The sequence below is a fragment of the Magallana gigas genome, chromosome 6, assembly GCF_963853765.1.
Source record: "Magallana gigas chromosome 6, xbMagGiga1.1, whole genome shotgun sequence".
Lineage (NCBI taxonomy): Eukaryota > Metazoa > Mollusca > Bivalvia > Ostreida > Ostreidae > Magallana > Magallana gigas.
In genome coordinates this window covers 36,582,644-36,596,021 of record NC_088858.1, presented here as the reverse complement: position 1 = coordinate 36,596,021, position 13,378 = coordinate 36,582,644, and the positions used below count along the sequence as shown (strand labels likewise).

Sequence of the window (13,378 nt, the reverse complement as noted above, 5' to 3'; positions counted from 1 at the left end):
TGGTTTAGGGGTGAGGATCTCGACCGTTTTTAAGATAGTTGGGCACTTCCTGTTTGAGGGGGGTCAGGACCACCCCCAGGGCCCATGACCTACATACCATTTAATGCCGTTTGACACATTGAACAAGAATATATATGGTTTAGGGGTGGGGTTCTTAACCGTTTTCAAGATATTCGGACATTTCCTGTTTGAGGGGGTTAGGACCACCCCCAGGGTCCATGACCGACATACCATTTGATGCCCCTTGACACAATGAACAAGAATATATTTGGTTTAGGGGTCAGGATTTTAACAGTTTCTGAGATACATGTATATGGTCATTTCCAATTCCTGGGATGGGGATGACCCAAGGGGGCAGATCTAATAAACCCTATATATTGCCTGTAACAGTCAATATATGATTCTGAAAACCCTATATTATTATCTTTGTCCGTTTTCAAGTTATAACCATTTACAATAGAGTCAAAGATTTTTCCCATAAGGTTCAATGTTAGACCCCACGACCTTTTGACCTCCAGGAAAGTGGTTGGCCAACTTCAAATGAGAAAAATCAAACCAGTGTGCACATCTAAATATGCAGGCCTATCGTATCCTAGAGTTTTGTACAATTCTGTTCAGCCATCTCTGAGAAACGTGATGGACAAATTCAGAGCGGGAAAGAAGAAAAAGAAGAAGAAGAAGAAGAAGAAACCGTACAAAAACTTCGTTTGGGAAACTTAATTAGGGAAACTTAATTACTTGATTATGATAGATAATATAACGGATAAGAAGTATTTAAGTCTAATAGGCAAACGATGTGCAATTTTGGATGAAAAATTACATTTTCAAAACTTCAATTCAGTTAACATGAACAAAAGCTCCAGGCGGATTCGAACTCATGATCTGCGGTTCAGAAGCCCAATACTTTAACCACTTAGTTACGACGATATACAACCCAAACGAACGATATAAACAGATTTAAATAACATTTGAATAGCCATTTTGTGACGTAGTGTTTTAAAAAGTATAGGTGTTGTAAATTTTCCAAATCAATGTTGCATTAAATAATCAGATAGAATGACAGTTAAAATAATTAACATTGAAGGTTTGAACTCTAATACACCTACAAGTATATAAACATGACCCATTAAAACTACTAGTTTCAATCATTTCAACTCTAAGTTTCACAGCGCAGAACCAAACAAAAGAAACCCAAAACCAAACGACAAATAAGAACACCTTCAGATATTTTTTAGACTTGCAATAATACTTTGATATTAAAATTTAAACCTAACCCACTTTTATTAAAATAACATAACATTCACATGAAAAACATCATACCTACATGTTATTAACGATAAATCATCTTCAAGGATCTCAGTCTTTAAAAACTTCGCTATTCCACGCACGGAGCAAGCATCACACCTTCAGGGACAGACCACTGTGGCAAATATTAGAACGTACATTGGAAATCTAAACGAAACTGTGAACACATGAGGATTAAAAATAAAGAAAACACTAACTTGATATCATAAATCCATGATCTAAAACACTGGTATAAACTGATTGGAAAAATATGATATTTTGTCACCAAATATTAACTTGTATTTATATTCATTTAATATTTCATCCGCATTTCAAACAACCGACCGAGAGATTTAAGGAAACTTAAATTACTTATGCATCGCAATCAGATACATTAATATATCAGCAAAAATTATTGTTTTAAAACAGTTTTTGAGGCAATTAATTAAAACTTCTTGCATGGGTCCCTTTGTTCACATTAAAGCAGAATAATGGCGTTCAGTTGTACACACAAAACTACAAAGTGATTCTTAACTATATTGAGCTAATTTAATAAAAAAGACAGCTAAGTAAAATCATCATGTGAACTATTTTTTAATTAAAATACGATATTAGAGGAGAGTCGAATCATTCTTTGAAATTTGTCTAAGCCTCTAAGGAATGTTAGTTAAAGCCATTAACTATAGAAGGTATATGATTACTTTGTCATACATAATATGCCTCCATATTTGCAATGAATGCACTTTAAAGGGACCTTGACACGATTTTATGTTTAAAATTGTATAGTTGTGCAATTTCAAGTTACAAGCAAGATTTAGACGCAAGAAATCATTCTTATGTAAACAAAGCTCAAGTATTATATTTGTTTACAAATAATGCAAAGATTAGAAATTACCATTCTTCGACAAAATGACTCGTACTAAACAACTAAGATAAACTGATTTGATGTGTTTAATCATAATATTATCAACATATAAGCAATATCAGATATATATATATATATATATATATATATATATATATATATATATATATATATATATATATATATATATATATATATAAACCACACAATGTAAACAATACTAAGTCTCGAGAAATGTTTACATAACAAAGACATTTCTAACCCTGTATCTTTTTTGTATCTCACAATGAGACTGAAACTTTGACGAATCATTATAAATTACCATATTGAACATTCTAGACACTAAACATGAAAAAAAATAATATTCGAAAGTTTTCAGCTCAAATCATGTCTAGATCCCTTTAACAATATATGGCAATTGGCTTCTTCATCTTCAGAGGAAGCAATCTTTGAAAATCTTATGGGGTGTTTTTAACAAGATGGTGCATGGTCAAGCGTGAATTCAAACATAATATTATGTTTTGTAAAATAAATCTTTTTCTTGTCCTTCCATTTACAAAAAAAAAAGATTATAGTGCAATTGTTTTCTTGTCACTAATTTCCGCTATAGTCTCTTTTTGTCGAGTATCCTTATAAATCTGCATACATATCATTGTAGATCAGCTGTTCTGATCAGAATTTGCCCATTGTCTGTCGGTTGTAAACTATTTTTTTTATTTTCACATTCTCCAGAACCTTTTCACAAATTATAAAATATATCTTGGCATTCTTAAGAATAAAGATCGATTATTATTATCTTTAAAAACTATTATCAAGAGCCAAATTTTTAACAATTGTTGTCAAGAACCAAATTAAACAGGTTGTTATATTCAAAGTTTTTAAATTAAATTCTTGAGTAAAGTAAACAGTCATTGTGTATCAAACGTGGCCCTCCAGGGGTCAGAATAAGACCCATTCAGTTACTTGAAATTCAAACAGAAATGAAAATTCATCACTTAAGTTTATTTAATCGGTAAGCAGAGATATGAAAAATAATTTTTCATTAACACAGTACCAGATTTGTATTTGATTATGAGGTGAGTAATGTGGCTCATGTGTCCTTGTTATATAGCCGTAATGTATAATCAGATACAACAACAGAAGAAGCGTTTTGAAACTGAATTCTTAAATGTCTGTCATTTTAATGAATGCTTGCACTTCTAATGTACATATCAATAGACAGCCATTTAAAATTTCATATGATATGATATGATATGAACTTGGTTGGTCGCTTCATCAAACTCTTGAAGCTCAAAGAGCTTCTCAGATATTTGATCACGAACTAACTCTTTACGTAATTTGTATGCACACACCGCTGAAGTTGTGAAACTGTTTCGTTCATAAAATTATGATATTTTATGCATAAATGAATATTGAATTATTCAGCATAATGTGAAATAACCCTTAACGGTTATTTGGGGAGGACAGTACCGAGTCTTTGAACTACACTTATTTGGTTGAATTGAATGATTAATATAGTAAATATTTCATATTGTCATCTAAAATTAATGTGTCTGCCATTAAATATGGACAGCTTGCTAATTAGTAATTAGTTTACAAATTTGTATGAAATATATAAACAACCGTCCCTGCTTATTCAACATAAATTTCAACACTGTCTTGAAGTATGAACTCAAAAGCTTTATTTGTGTTCACATTAGGTGAGTGCCTCTTCATTGCTTAAAGACAACTATTATTTTGAAATATTTAAGATTAAAAAATAACTGAGTGCAATTTAGATATAACCTACACTTGTACCTTGGCCTCCATCTTTGGGGAAAACCCGATAGATTTCTCACAGTAGCCTTTGTAGTTTAGAGGTCTAAATCATTGTCATTTGACTTTAAAAATAAATCCGTTTCCGTTGTGTATTTTGATTGCCCCAAGATGGGGCAACACATATATCGACGAAATAAATTAAATTCTGAAAGATTATATCCCAGGACGCCCAAATACTTGGTTGCTTAAAGAAGGAAAAAGTTGTTTTTTCCCTTTTGACCTTTGGGTTGACCCCTCAAAGGGAAACAACTTTTGCAAAGTGTGGATTGGACTATATATACTAACTTGTCTACCTGAATTCAATACAGATAAAATATATTTCTAGTCAATGATTATATCAATTTACTGTAATGCATTATATTCAGTGTAATTTTACGTCTACTGCTAATAAGTTTGATATCAAAAGTTGTAATAAATAAAAGAGAAAAACATGCTAGAATTTAAATTCTTAGAATTTATCATCGAACGGTTTATGTGGAACTCTACTAATGACTTTTATTTGATTATAAGAAATGCATTCCTAAAGCATTGTAAATAACAAAAAACAGAAAAATAGAATTAGAGAAAATCGTGATCACCCCCCATTAAGAAGGCATAAACACCACATCACCTGATAGGAACTATCTTCCCCAAAGGTAGTAACGCACTACCGCGTATAATTGAAATTGAACCAATAAGGTTCTTGTAATATAATTATTAGTTTCGCCTCGTGACTGTAAAGAAAAGAATACGACTATACATTTACATACCCTAAAGGTTATTTCATTATGTTCAACAGATTATAACAAATTGATATCCAATTCCATCAATTGATGTTGGTAAAAAGAACATATCTTTATCACTTTCATTTATCGTCAGATCAGAGCAAAAGTTTAATAATTAAGTGTCCAGGTCCATGGCATGTATGAACGCGATTATTTTGATTGACCAACGCTAATTGTCAATATTTTCAACCAAAATTCTCAATCAGTCAGAAAATAACAAAATGTGTTTAATACAAAACCCATTACTTAATTGTGCTTTCAAAGTGTTTATCTCCTTAAATGTTGTTTTTGTAGTACTAGGAGTTCAGGTCTTTGGAGTATTTGGCGATGATCATACAATTGCAACATCTGTATGCGTTGGGCTGGCTCCAGAGAGAACATACACTGCCGCTATTCCTCGGGACTGTAACAGCAGGCAGTCGTGTAATGAAATATGTCGTTCTGTCGCCGACATGGATGTAGTAAATGACGCCTCAAAACCGTGAGTAAATATATATAATACTAGTATTATATTTTATAGCATGAATATAGTAATTAATTTAAACGTTACAAAATTTATTCATACGTGTATGAGCTTTTCTTAGTAGCAAGTAATATAACGACTAAACTTTTGATTGAAAACTTCTAGAAATCCTGATTAGTAATTAAGTAACTTTGTCATTTTTTAATCAAATTATTTCTTTTTATAATATAAATTGAATTGAATATATTTTGTCATAGTCGACCAGAATGCATCGATGCCCTTCATATCTATGCTGATCGTGGAACCAAGAACACAGCTAATACTAAATGGGTCAACACATGGAGATACGGATCTAAGGGATGCAGGGCCACTCACTGTGGGCCCAACTTCTGCTGCTGTTCCCAGTAGTAGAAACAATAAATAATGTCATTCAGTATTGAAATTTTATTTCTTTTCTTTTCTTACTCAAAGTGTTATTTTTTTTTCTTTTAAATTATGTTTGAAATCAAAATTAAAGTCTCATTGTGAGATAATTTAATAAAAATGTGCTTTGAAATTTTAGAGTTTGATATTTTTGCCGGGTTTTTTTATCTGTTTTTTTGTTGTTGTTTTTTTGTTTTTTTTTTCTTTACAGAAAAACATTTTTTTTTTATTTATTGTCGTCTTAAAACAATGAAATAGTTTTCTTCCAATTAACTTCATTACAACAAATAAATTAGCTTGAAGGGGGTATGGAATTTCTCAATATTGTGACGTACTTCTTATTGAAATTCCTATTAATATTAATTACAAGAATAATTTTATAATTTTCTTCTTTCCCAAATTGTTACTTAAGGAGGCCGATTTGGGTTTTTTTGCGGAAAAACTACAATAGCAAAACTCTTTACTTTTTAACCATATGTAATTTAAACCAACTCTAGTTTATTTGCGAAGGTTCATGAAAATCGACCGTCTGGTTCTTTTTAGGGACCATCTCAAAATAGAGGTACATTTACTATAGGAATATATAGGAAACTGCCTTTTCCGCACATCAAAGCAGTTTTAAAAAAAATACTACAATAGCTTTTTTTCTCAAATTGTTATATATGATTAGTAATAGCTTTTCCTACCTTATATGTAAAAAACACAAAATTCTACCGTCTGGTTTTTAGTGGGGCCATCTCAAAATATTAAAATGCACCAGATTTTGCTATATATTTGGATCATCACGAATGATGATTGGTATAATGGATTCATTCCAAAAATGAGGAAAATGTCCTCGAGGATAGCATCATTCTGTATATCAAATTTCAACAGCGTACAATTTTTACTTTTTCTTTTATGTTATTTCTTATAACGTACTCCTACAAAGCTTCATTTTATCATAACGTTATAAAAGCGCAATGGCAATGCTCCCCTACCGCGCAACGTAAAAATTGTGTTAAAAATAAAAAATTCCTTAAACAATCTAAATATTTTTATCTGTATTTTTATTATTGTGTTCAATTTTATAAATGATATTGAAAAAAATTCATAAAAAGTATAAATCAACTGTATTATATTAGAATGCGCAAAAACATGCGCAATGAAAACTAAAGTCGGCCTCCTTAAAAACGTATCGAAATGAGCTAGAGTGTTCAGCACGAATTCTGTAAGCCCTGAGTTCGAATCCTGCTGGGCTTTTACAATTTTAACTTTCCGCAAAATTATTAAAATTCGTGGTGGCTCAATTTTCGTGGAATTCGTGGGTAGCCCTCCCCCACGAATTTAAATCCTCAACGAAAACAATTTTAGAAAGAGTTATCTTTGTTTCTGAAACAGTAGGCTACGCATCCACGAAATTACATCCCCACAAATGAGCAATAAAGTAATAATCCACGAAAATTGGCCCCCACGAATTTAAATGATTCCACGGTAGAGTTTTTGTTCAAGTATTGTAGGTTTTGAAAATTCTAAATCAGTGGGAGCCTTTAGATTATACTATTCTTTTATTTGCATTAATACTGAGAGGAGGTAATGAAAAAGAAACAGAAAGAGATTTTATTTTTAAAGATTTAACATGTTGATGATGTATGAAAGTCTTTTCAAGTGTAATTATTTCATTCCAGCTGATTCTGATATCTTGAGATTTCCAATTAATGAGTTCAATATTTGATTAATGAACGTGATTTGATTTCACATGCATATGGTTTCTTCTGTGAAGATTTTTTTTCATTTTTTAATTTACACTTCATTTACATGTATATCCGCTACAATGAGATGATATTATGAATGATTAAAAAACAACGTGTTTAATTATTTTGGTTGTTGGTAAATAATTAATCTTGGTTTCTTACCATATTAAATTTTGACTAAAATGACGTCTTCGTGTAATTAAATTGTGATTTGAAAAAAAAAACTAAACCTTTTTTTTTAAATACCATGATAAAGAGATTACATCTCTCTGAAAAATAATTGTTCTTAATAATATTTATAGGTGAAGATGACCTGTGTTTTTCAAATAGCAGCAAAAGTGGACAAACAGACTGGCAATATTCTATCCTTACATTTAAAAAAATTATCTCCAATAATACCTCCTTAATACACAGTAAAATCTAATAGAACAATATACAAAAATGTTCACTTTACAACATGTAAAAATGCTAATCAAAGCTATTTGTGAAACAAAATTGTTCATTAAGTAAGTACGTTTTCAGAGAGTTCTCAAATCAATATGCAATAAATGGCCATTCAAGTGGGTTTTTTAAAAAATCTATTTTATTTCTCTTTTTAACATGGTTGAACTTCTTTCTGAACTGAGTTGTAGGAAATGTAATATTCAGGGGTTAAGCCATATTTCTTCCGTTTTGAAAAGGCTGGATATTCAAGAGATTACGTATTAGATTTGCTTTAAATTTTTAGACATGAACTGTATGTATTTTAGGATGTTTTACTGAAGGTTTGAGTTTTCAAATTCGGATTCTTATAAAATTCAAATTAAAGAGTAAAATTTGTTCTAAACACAGAAAGTATCTATGAAATGAATCATTTTTTGAATAAACATTCGATATATTAACTATGTCTTGCAATTATTCGCCGCAAACCAGTTTTTGTGTCCTTTTGATTACTTACAACTTATTACATTTCAAGTGTTTACTGCATGAAACTTTTCTGCTGAATCATGTTAAAATGCATAGTTAAAATATTATTTCCCGCCAAATGTTGAGTATTTTTACTTACATGCATTTACAGTAAAGATTCGTAATTACTGCTTCACTGTGATTCAATCAATTTCTAATTACGTCCTCGATTATACTCCTCTTTACCGTGTGTTGCATAGGTTAATGAAAGATATCTAAAGAATGAAATGCTTCATACAAGAGAACCCTGGGCAAAGTTTGTCTAACTGGTATCATTCAGTCCCTTTTAGTCCCATTCAAATGCTCCTTAATAGTTATTGTTGTACCGTTTTGGGATTAAATTACGTTTTCTTAGAACGAAATGTAAGTTACAATAGTTTCAATGTAGTTTCACTGCTTTGTTATTTGAAGGGGTGGGGAATGTGATACCGGTAGAAGATATGTTTCGTTCCTGTTTAAAGTTGTTATATACCCGATCATAAACAAGAGTAGATATCTTCTGAAAATGCGTGAAAACATGTCTGTTTAAAATTAACATAAATAAATCGGTCCCCTCACAATTAACCCTTCACTACCCATCCTCTTGGTCTTTGCAAGTAGAGCGTGATAAAAAAAACGTGTTAAAAAGAATTAATCGCAGCGAACCAGTTTATCTCAAGTAGATCGCAAAATGAAGTAGTCGCGAATAATAGTTGGTTTACATTATATTTTTAATGCGAAAATAACACTACAGGTAAAAGGTCTATCACATTTTTCATTATCATAAGACTAGTGGACTTTTTTTTTGGGGGGGGGGCATTCTGAGTAAACGCAATCCTTAAATTAAGAAAACATCCAATTAGTTTAGTTTTTTCTTCGAATATTTTCTTATGTTTACACAGACATTTATAAATATAGTGTGAAAATGACCACGACAGCTGAGTACTCTGAAATGTTAAAACTAGCCTAGCTGTTATGGTACCATTCTGTAAAACACATATTCATTTAATTAATACATTTTAAGACTTTAAGATCAACCAGTTACTATGCAGTTTTAAGTTTTCTTGAAATCATATTCCAGAGGAATGATTTGCATGTATTTGACCACTAAACCAAAATTCTTCGCGTTCTTTTGTAGACTTTTACATTACCAATGTTAATTGTAGTCATTTTACATTATTTTAGTGCATATTGTAGACTTTGTTTTACATTACCAGTGTTTATTAGGTCTTTTACCATTACAAGTGTTTATTGAAGACTTTTTTTACATTACCAGTGTTTATTGAGTCTTTTTACATAACAAGTATTAATTGTAGACTTTTATACATTATCAGTGTTAATCGTAGTCTTCTTACCTTACAAGTGCTTATTGTCGACTTTTTTTTTACATCACCAGTGTTAATTGAGTCTTTTTACAACACAAGTGTTTATTGTAGAGTTTTTACATTACCAGTCTTTATTAAGTCTTTAAACAAATGTTTATTGTAGACTTTTTACATCACAAATGTTTATGGAGTCTTTTTCGATAACAAGTGTTTATTGTAGACTTTTTACATTATCAGTGTTTATTGTAGTCTTTTTACATTATCAGTGTTTATCGCAGTCTTTTTACATAACAAATGTATATAAAGTCTTTTTACATTATCAGTGTTTATTGGTGGGTTGGTTTTTTTTTTGGAATTACAATCATTTATTGTACACTTTTTACATTATCAGTGTTTATTGTATTCTTTTTACATTATCAGTGTTTATTCCAGTCTTTTTACATAACAAGTGCTTATTTTAGACTTTTTACATTATCAGTGTTTATTGAGTGTTTTTAAATTATCAGTGTTTATTGTAGTCTTTTTACATTACAAGTGTTTATTGTAGACTTTTTACATTACAAGTGTTTATTGAGTATTTTTACATAACAAGTGTTTTTAAGCCTTTCTACATTATCAGGTTTTATTGTAGTCTTCTTACATTACAAGTGCTTATTATAGACTTTTTACATCGCAAGATTTTATTGTTTCAATAAACTGAATCCACTGAATCGGATTAATATGCATTGTTAAAATCTGATTTCCAGCAAAATATTGTATATGTTTACTGAAATGCATTAAATTAAAAGTAATTATGCATAAATTATTTAACCATGGCAAAAGATTAGAAAATATTTTGGCATTGTCAGTTGAGAAATAACAGTAGTAACTTAAATGCTGACCTTTACTCACACCACCTTATTGCTTCTCCACTATGTCAGAAGTGCTTTCTTGAAGTGGAAGACTCTAAACATTATTTCTTACACTGTCCATTATATGCCTCCCAAAGAAAATCTCTATTTGATTATATGAACGACAATTCCATACCAATCACAATTAAGAATCTACTTTTTGGAAGTGATAAACTAACATTTCAGAATAACTTACTATTTTTTTTATAAAATTCATTTTTACATAAAAAATACAAACAGATTTTAGTAAGTCAATAGGTAAAAATGTACACATTGTATAAAAAATGTATCAAAATAGGTACCACTGACTTTCCATACACTCCCTTTTTTTCATTTTTTTTTATTGCTTATTTGTTCCCCCCCCCCTCCCACCCCCCTGCCCCCAAACTTTCAATTTTTTTCGACTCTGTTATCAATTTTTGTTTTGTTTTTATTACATGTTTTTTTTCCTTTTCTTTCTCATTTTTTCTCTACACTACATATTCTTTTTATATTTTCAACCTTAGCAATTAACCATTATTTTTTTATCTTCATTTTCCTATCATAAGCTATTTGTTTTGTTTATTTTTTTGCACTGTACCTCCTTCCAATGCTATTTATAATATTAATCTATTATACAAAATTCAGTTGCAATATATATGTATATATATCTTATATATAATTATACAATTACTCATATTATACCTTGACTACAGGAGAGAACATAAATAGGCATTATGCCTGCTGTTCAATCCATTTCAATGTATCTATATACTTGAATAAAATACTTCTTAAATTAAAAGTAATTCTATTAATACTTTAAAGCAGAACTGTTAAACCCCTGAATTTATACACACATTGTGCATTAATAAATCCATCAATTTCCTTGTACTATTTTCACAAGCAAATACTTAGTCTATAAGTTGGTTGAAATATCAGTAAAGATGGGTCGATATATGCAGCAAATGTTTAGAATTTAAAAAAAAAATTATTAATTTTTTTAGGGGAGTGTTATATAATTATATTCATATTAATATAGTTATAAAGTATAATTAATTTAATGTAATAATTGATAAATGATAACATGCATTAATTCCATGCGAAAGATTCGTGACTACTGCTTCACTGGTGATTTAATCAATTTCTAATTACGTCCTCGGGTACACTCCTATTTACCGTCTGTTGCATAGGTAGGTTAATGAAAGATATCTAAAGAATGAAATGCTTCATACAAGACACCCATGGGCAAAGATTGTCAAATTCAACCCCATGTGGTCCCCTCAAAATGCATCTTTATCATTATTTTGTACCGTACTGAGATTAACGTGACTAAGACACGATTTGAGATCAAAAATTATATTAATCTTAATTTTATTTTTTATTTATAAAATGGTTTACTAATGCACTTTAAATGATTGACCAAAATATTGAATGTTAAAGTCAAGTTACAAACGAGATACAGAGGTAATAATTGATTGTTATGTAAACAAAGCTCGAGTCTTATAGTTGTTTACAAAAATTGTAATGTAGAGCATTGCCATTTCTTAGACAAAATATAAGTGAAAAACAATTTAAACCAATTCAGTATCTTCTTAAATACTGATTGAAATTTACACCAGTACAACGAATATGTAAAAAATGACAATATTCGAGCTTTGTTTACAAAACAAAGAATTATGAACCCTGTATCTTGCGAATAACTTGATATTTGACTTTCAAATTTTGACATAGCATTATAAACTTCTATATTCATCATTATAAACATTGAAAATGGAAAAATAAAATTTGAAAATTTTAAGCCAAATCGTGTCTAAGTCCCTTTAAATTACGTTACGAAATGAATATTACAATAGTTTCAACATAGGTTCTCTGCTTGATAATTTAAAGGGGTGAAGAATCTGGTATCGGCAGAAGATATGCCTCGTTCTTGTTTAAAGTTGTTATGTACCCGATCATAAACAAGGGTATATATCTTTTGAAAATGAGTGAAACATGTCTGTTTCTGGGTCCTCAATTAATAAAGACCCCCCCCCCACCCCCCCCCAACTCAGAACAATCTTCATATCAGTATACACAGGCAATATTAAGTTAAGTAAAGACAAATATTTCATTCTTGTCCTAGCTTACAATGTACCAATCTCTTTGTTTGAATTGTAGGATTTTCAAAACAATTCAGGAATTCTCCTCGAACCCCAGTAGCTTCTTTATGGTTTCTGGGTCAGCAATAAAATGCTTTACAAGCTGATACGGACTCAGCCGTTAAGGTCAAACGTGACCAATCTACTATTTTACCCCCCCCCCCCCCTAATTCTGCAATATGAAGATTTCCCTGAAGTAATTTCAAAATCATATTTTCATATTATATGATATTTATCTATATGGGTATTTACTAGAAAGCAACTTTTATTCGAATGGTAGTTTCAATTGAAAATATATCTAAAAAATATTAATTCGTTTGACGTTTAAACTTTGAAAAAATTAGTGCCGTTTTAGGTCAAATGACCTGTTTTTTCTACAAATAAACCAGTACTTGAAATTATAAGGAATGAATTCATTTGTAATGTAATCAATTCTCATATAAACGTGGTTGAAACAGTTTATAAAATTTTATGTAAATGTATAAAATCTGCTTTTTAACTGCCCCAAACCAGTTTATACATACACACTTCGTAGCTTGGGTAGATATTTTAAGGTTCATTCCTTTAAAAAAATATACAGAAAAACGAAGGGTAATTTAAAAACGATCCCTTACTCATTGTCGCTTTTTTTCCCAGATAATAATTAAGTAAGAGTGTATGTTCGATAAAAAAAAGAAATAGCCCAGTTGGTATCTAATAAATTTATAATATTAACACTCATTGGTTTTCTGTCATGCTGACATAATCTTATGAAGTATAAAAGACGTGTTTCTCA

The 13,378-nt window shown here is 30.2% G+C and overlaps 1 protein-coding gene across 1 annotated transcript; it reads left to right on the top strand.

The window, feature by feature from the left end:
* The first annotated feature begins 3,756 nt into the window (after positions 1-3,756).
* Positions 3,757-5,628, top strand: LOC105349055 (uncharacterized). Its single transcript, XM_011458723.4, has 3 exons — positions 3,757-3,849; positions 5,026-5,212; positions 5,452-5,628. Exons 1-3 carry the CDS (start codon positions 3,816-3,818, stop codon positions 5,600-5,602), a joined length of 372 nt encoding a protein of 123 aa, XP_011457025.3. The 5' UTR covers positions 3,757-3,815; the 3' UTR covers positions 5,603-5,628.
* The last annotated feature ends 7,750 nt before the right edge of the window (positions 5,629-13,378 follow it).

Excerpts from the sequence above, each read along its gene's own strand:
- LOC105349055 (XM_011458723.4), top strand. The coding sequence starts at position 3,816 with ATGAACTCAAAAGCTTTATTTGTGTTCACATTAG. Across the intron at positions 3,850-5,025 it reads TTTATTTGTGTTCACATTAG|TACTAGGAGTTCAGGTCTTT; the intron begins GTGAGTGCCTCT and ends TTGTTTTTGTAG. Across the intron at positions 5,213-5,451 it reads GTAAATGACGCCTCAAAACC|TCGACCAGAATGCATCGATG; the intron begins GTGAGTAAATAT and ends ATTTTGTCATAG.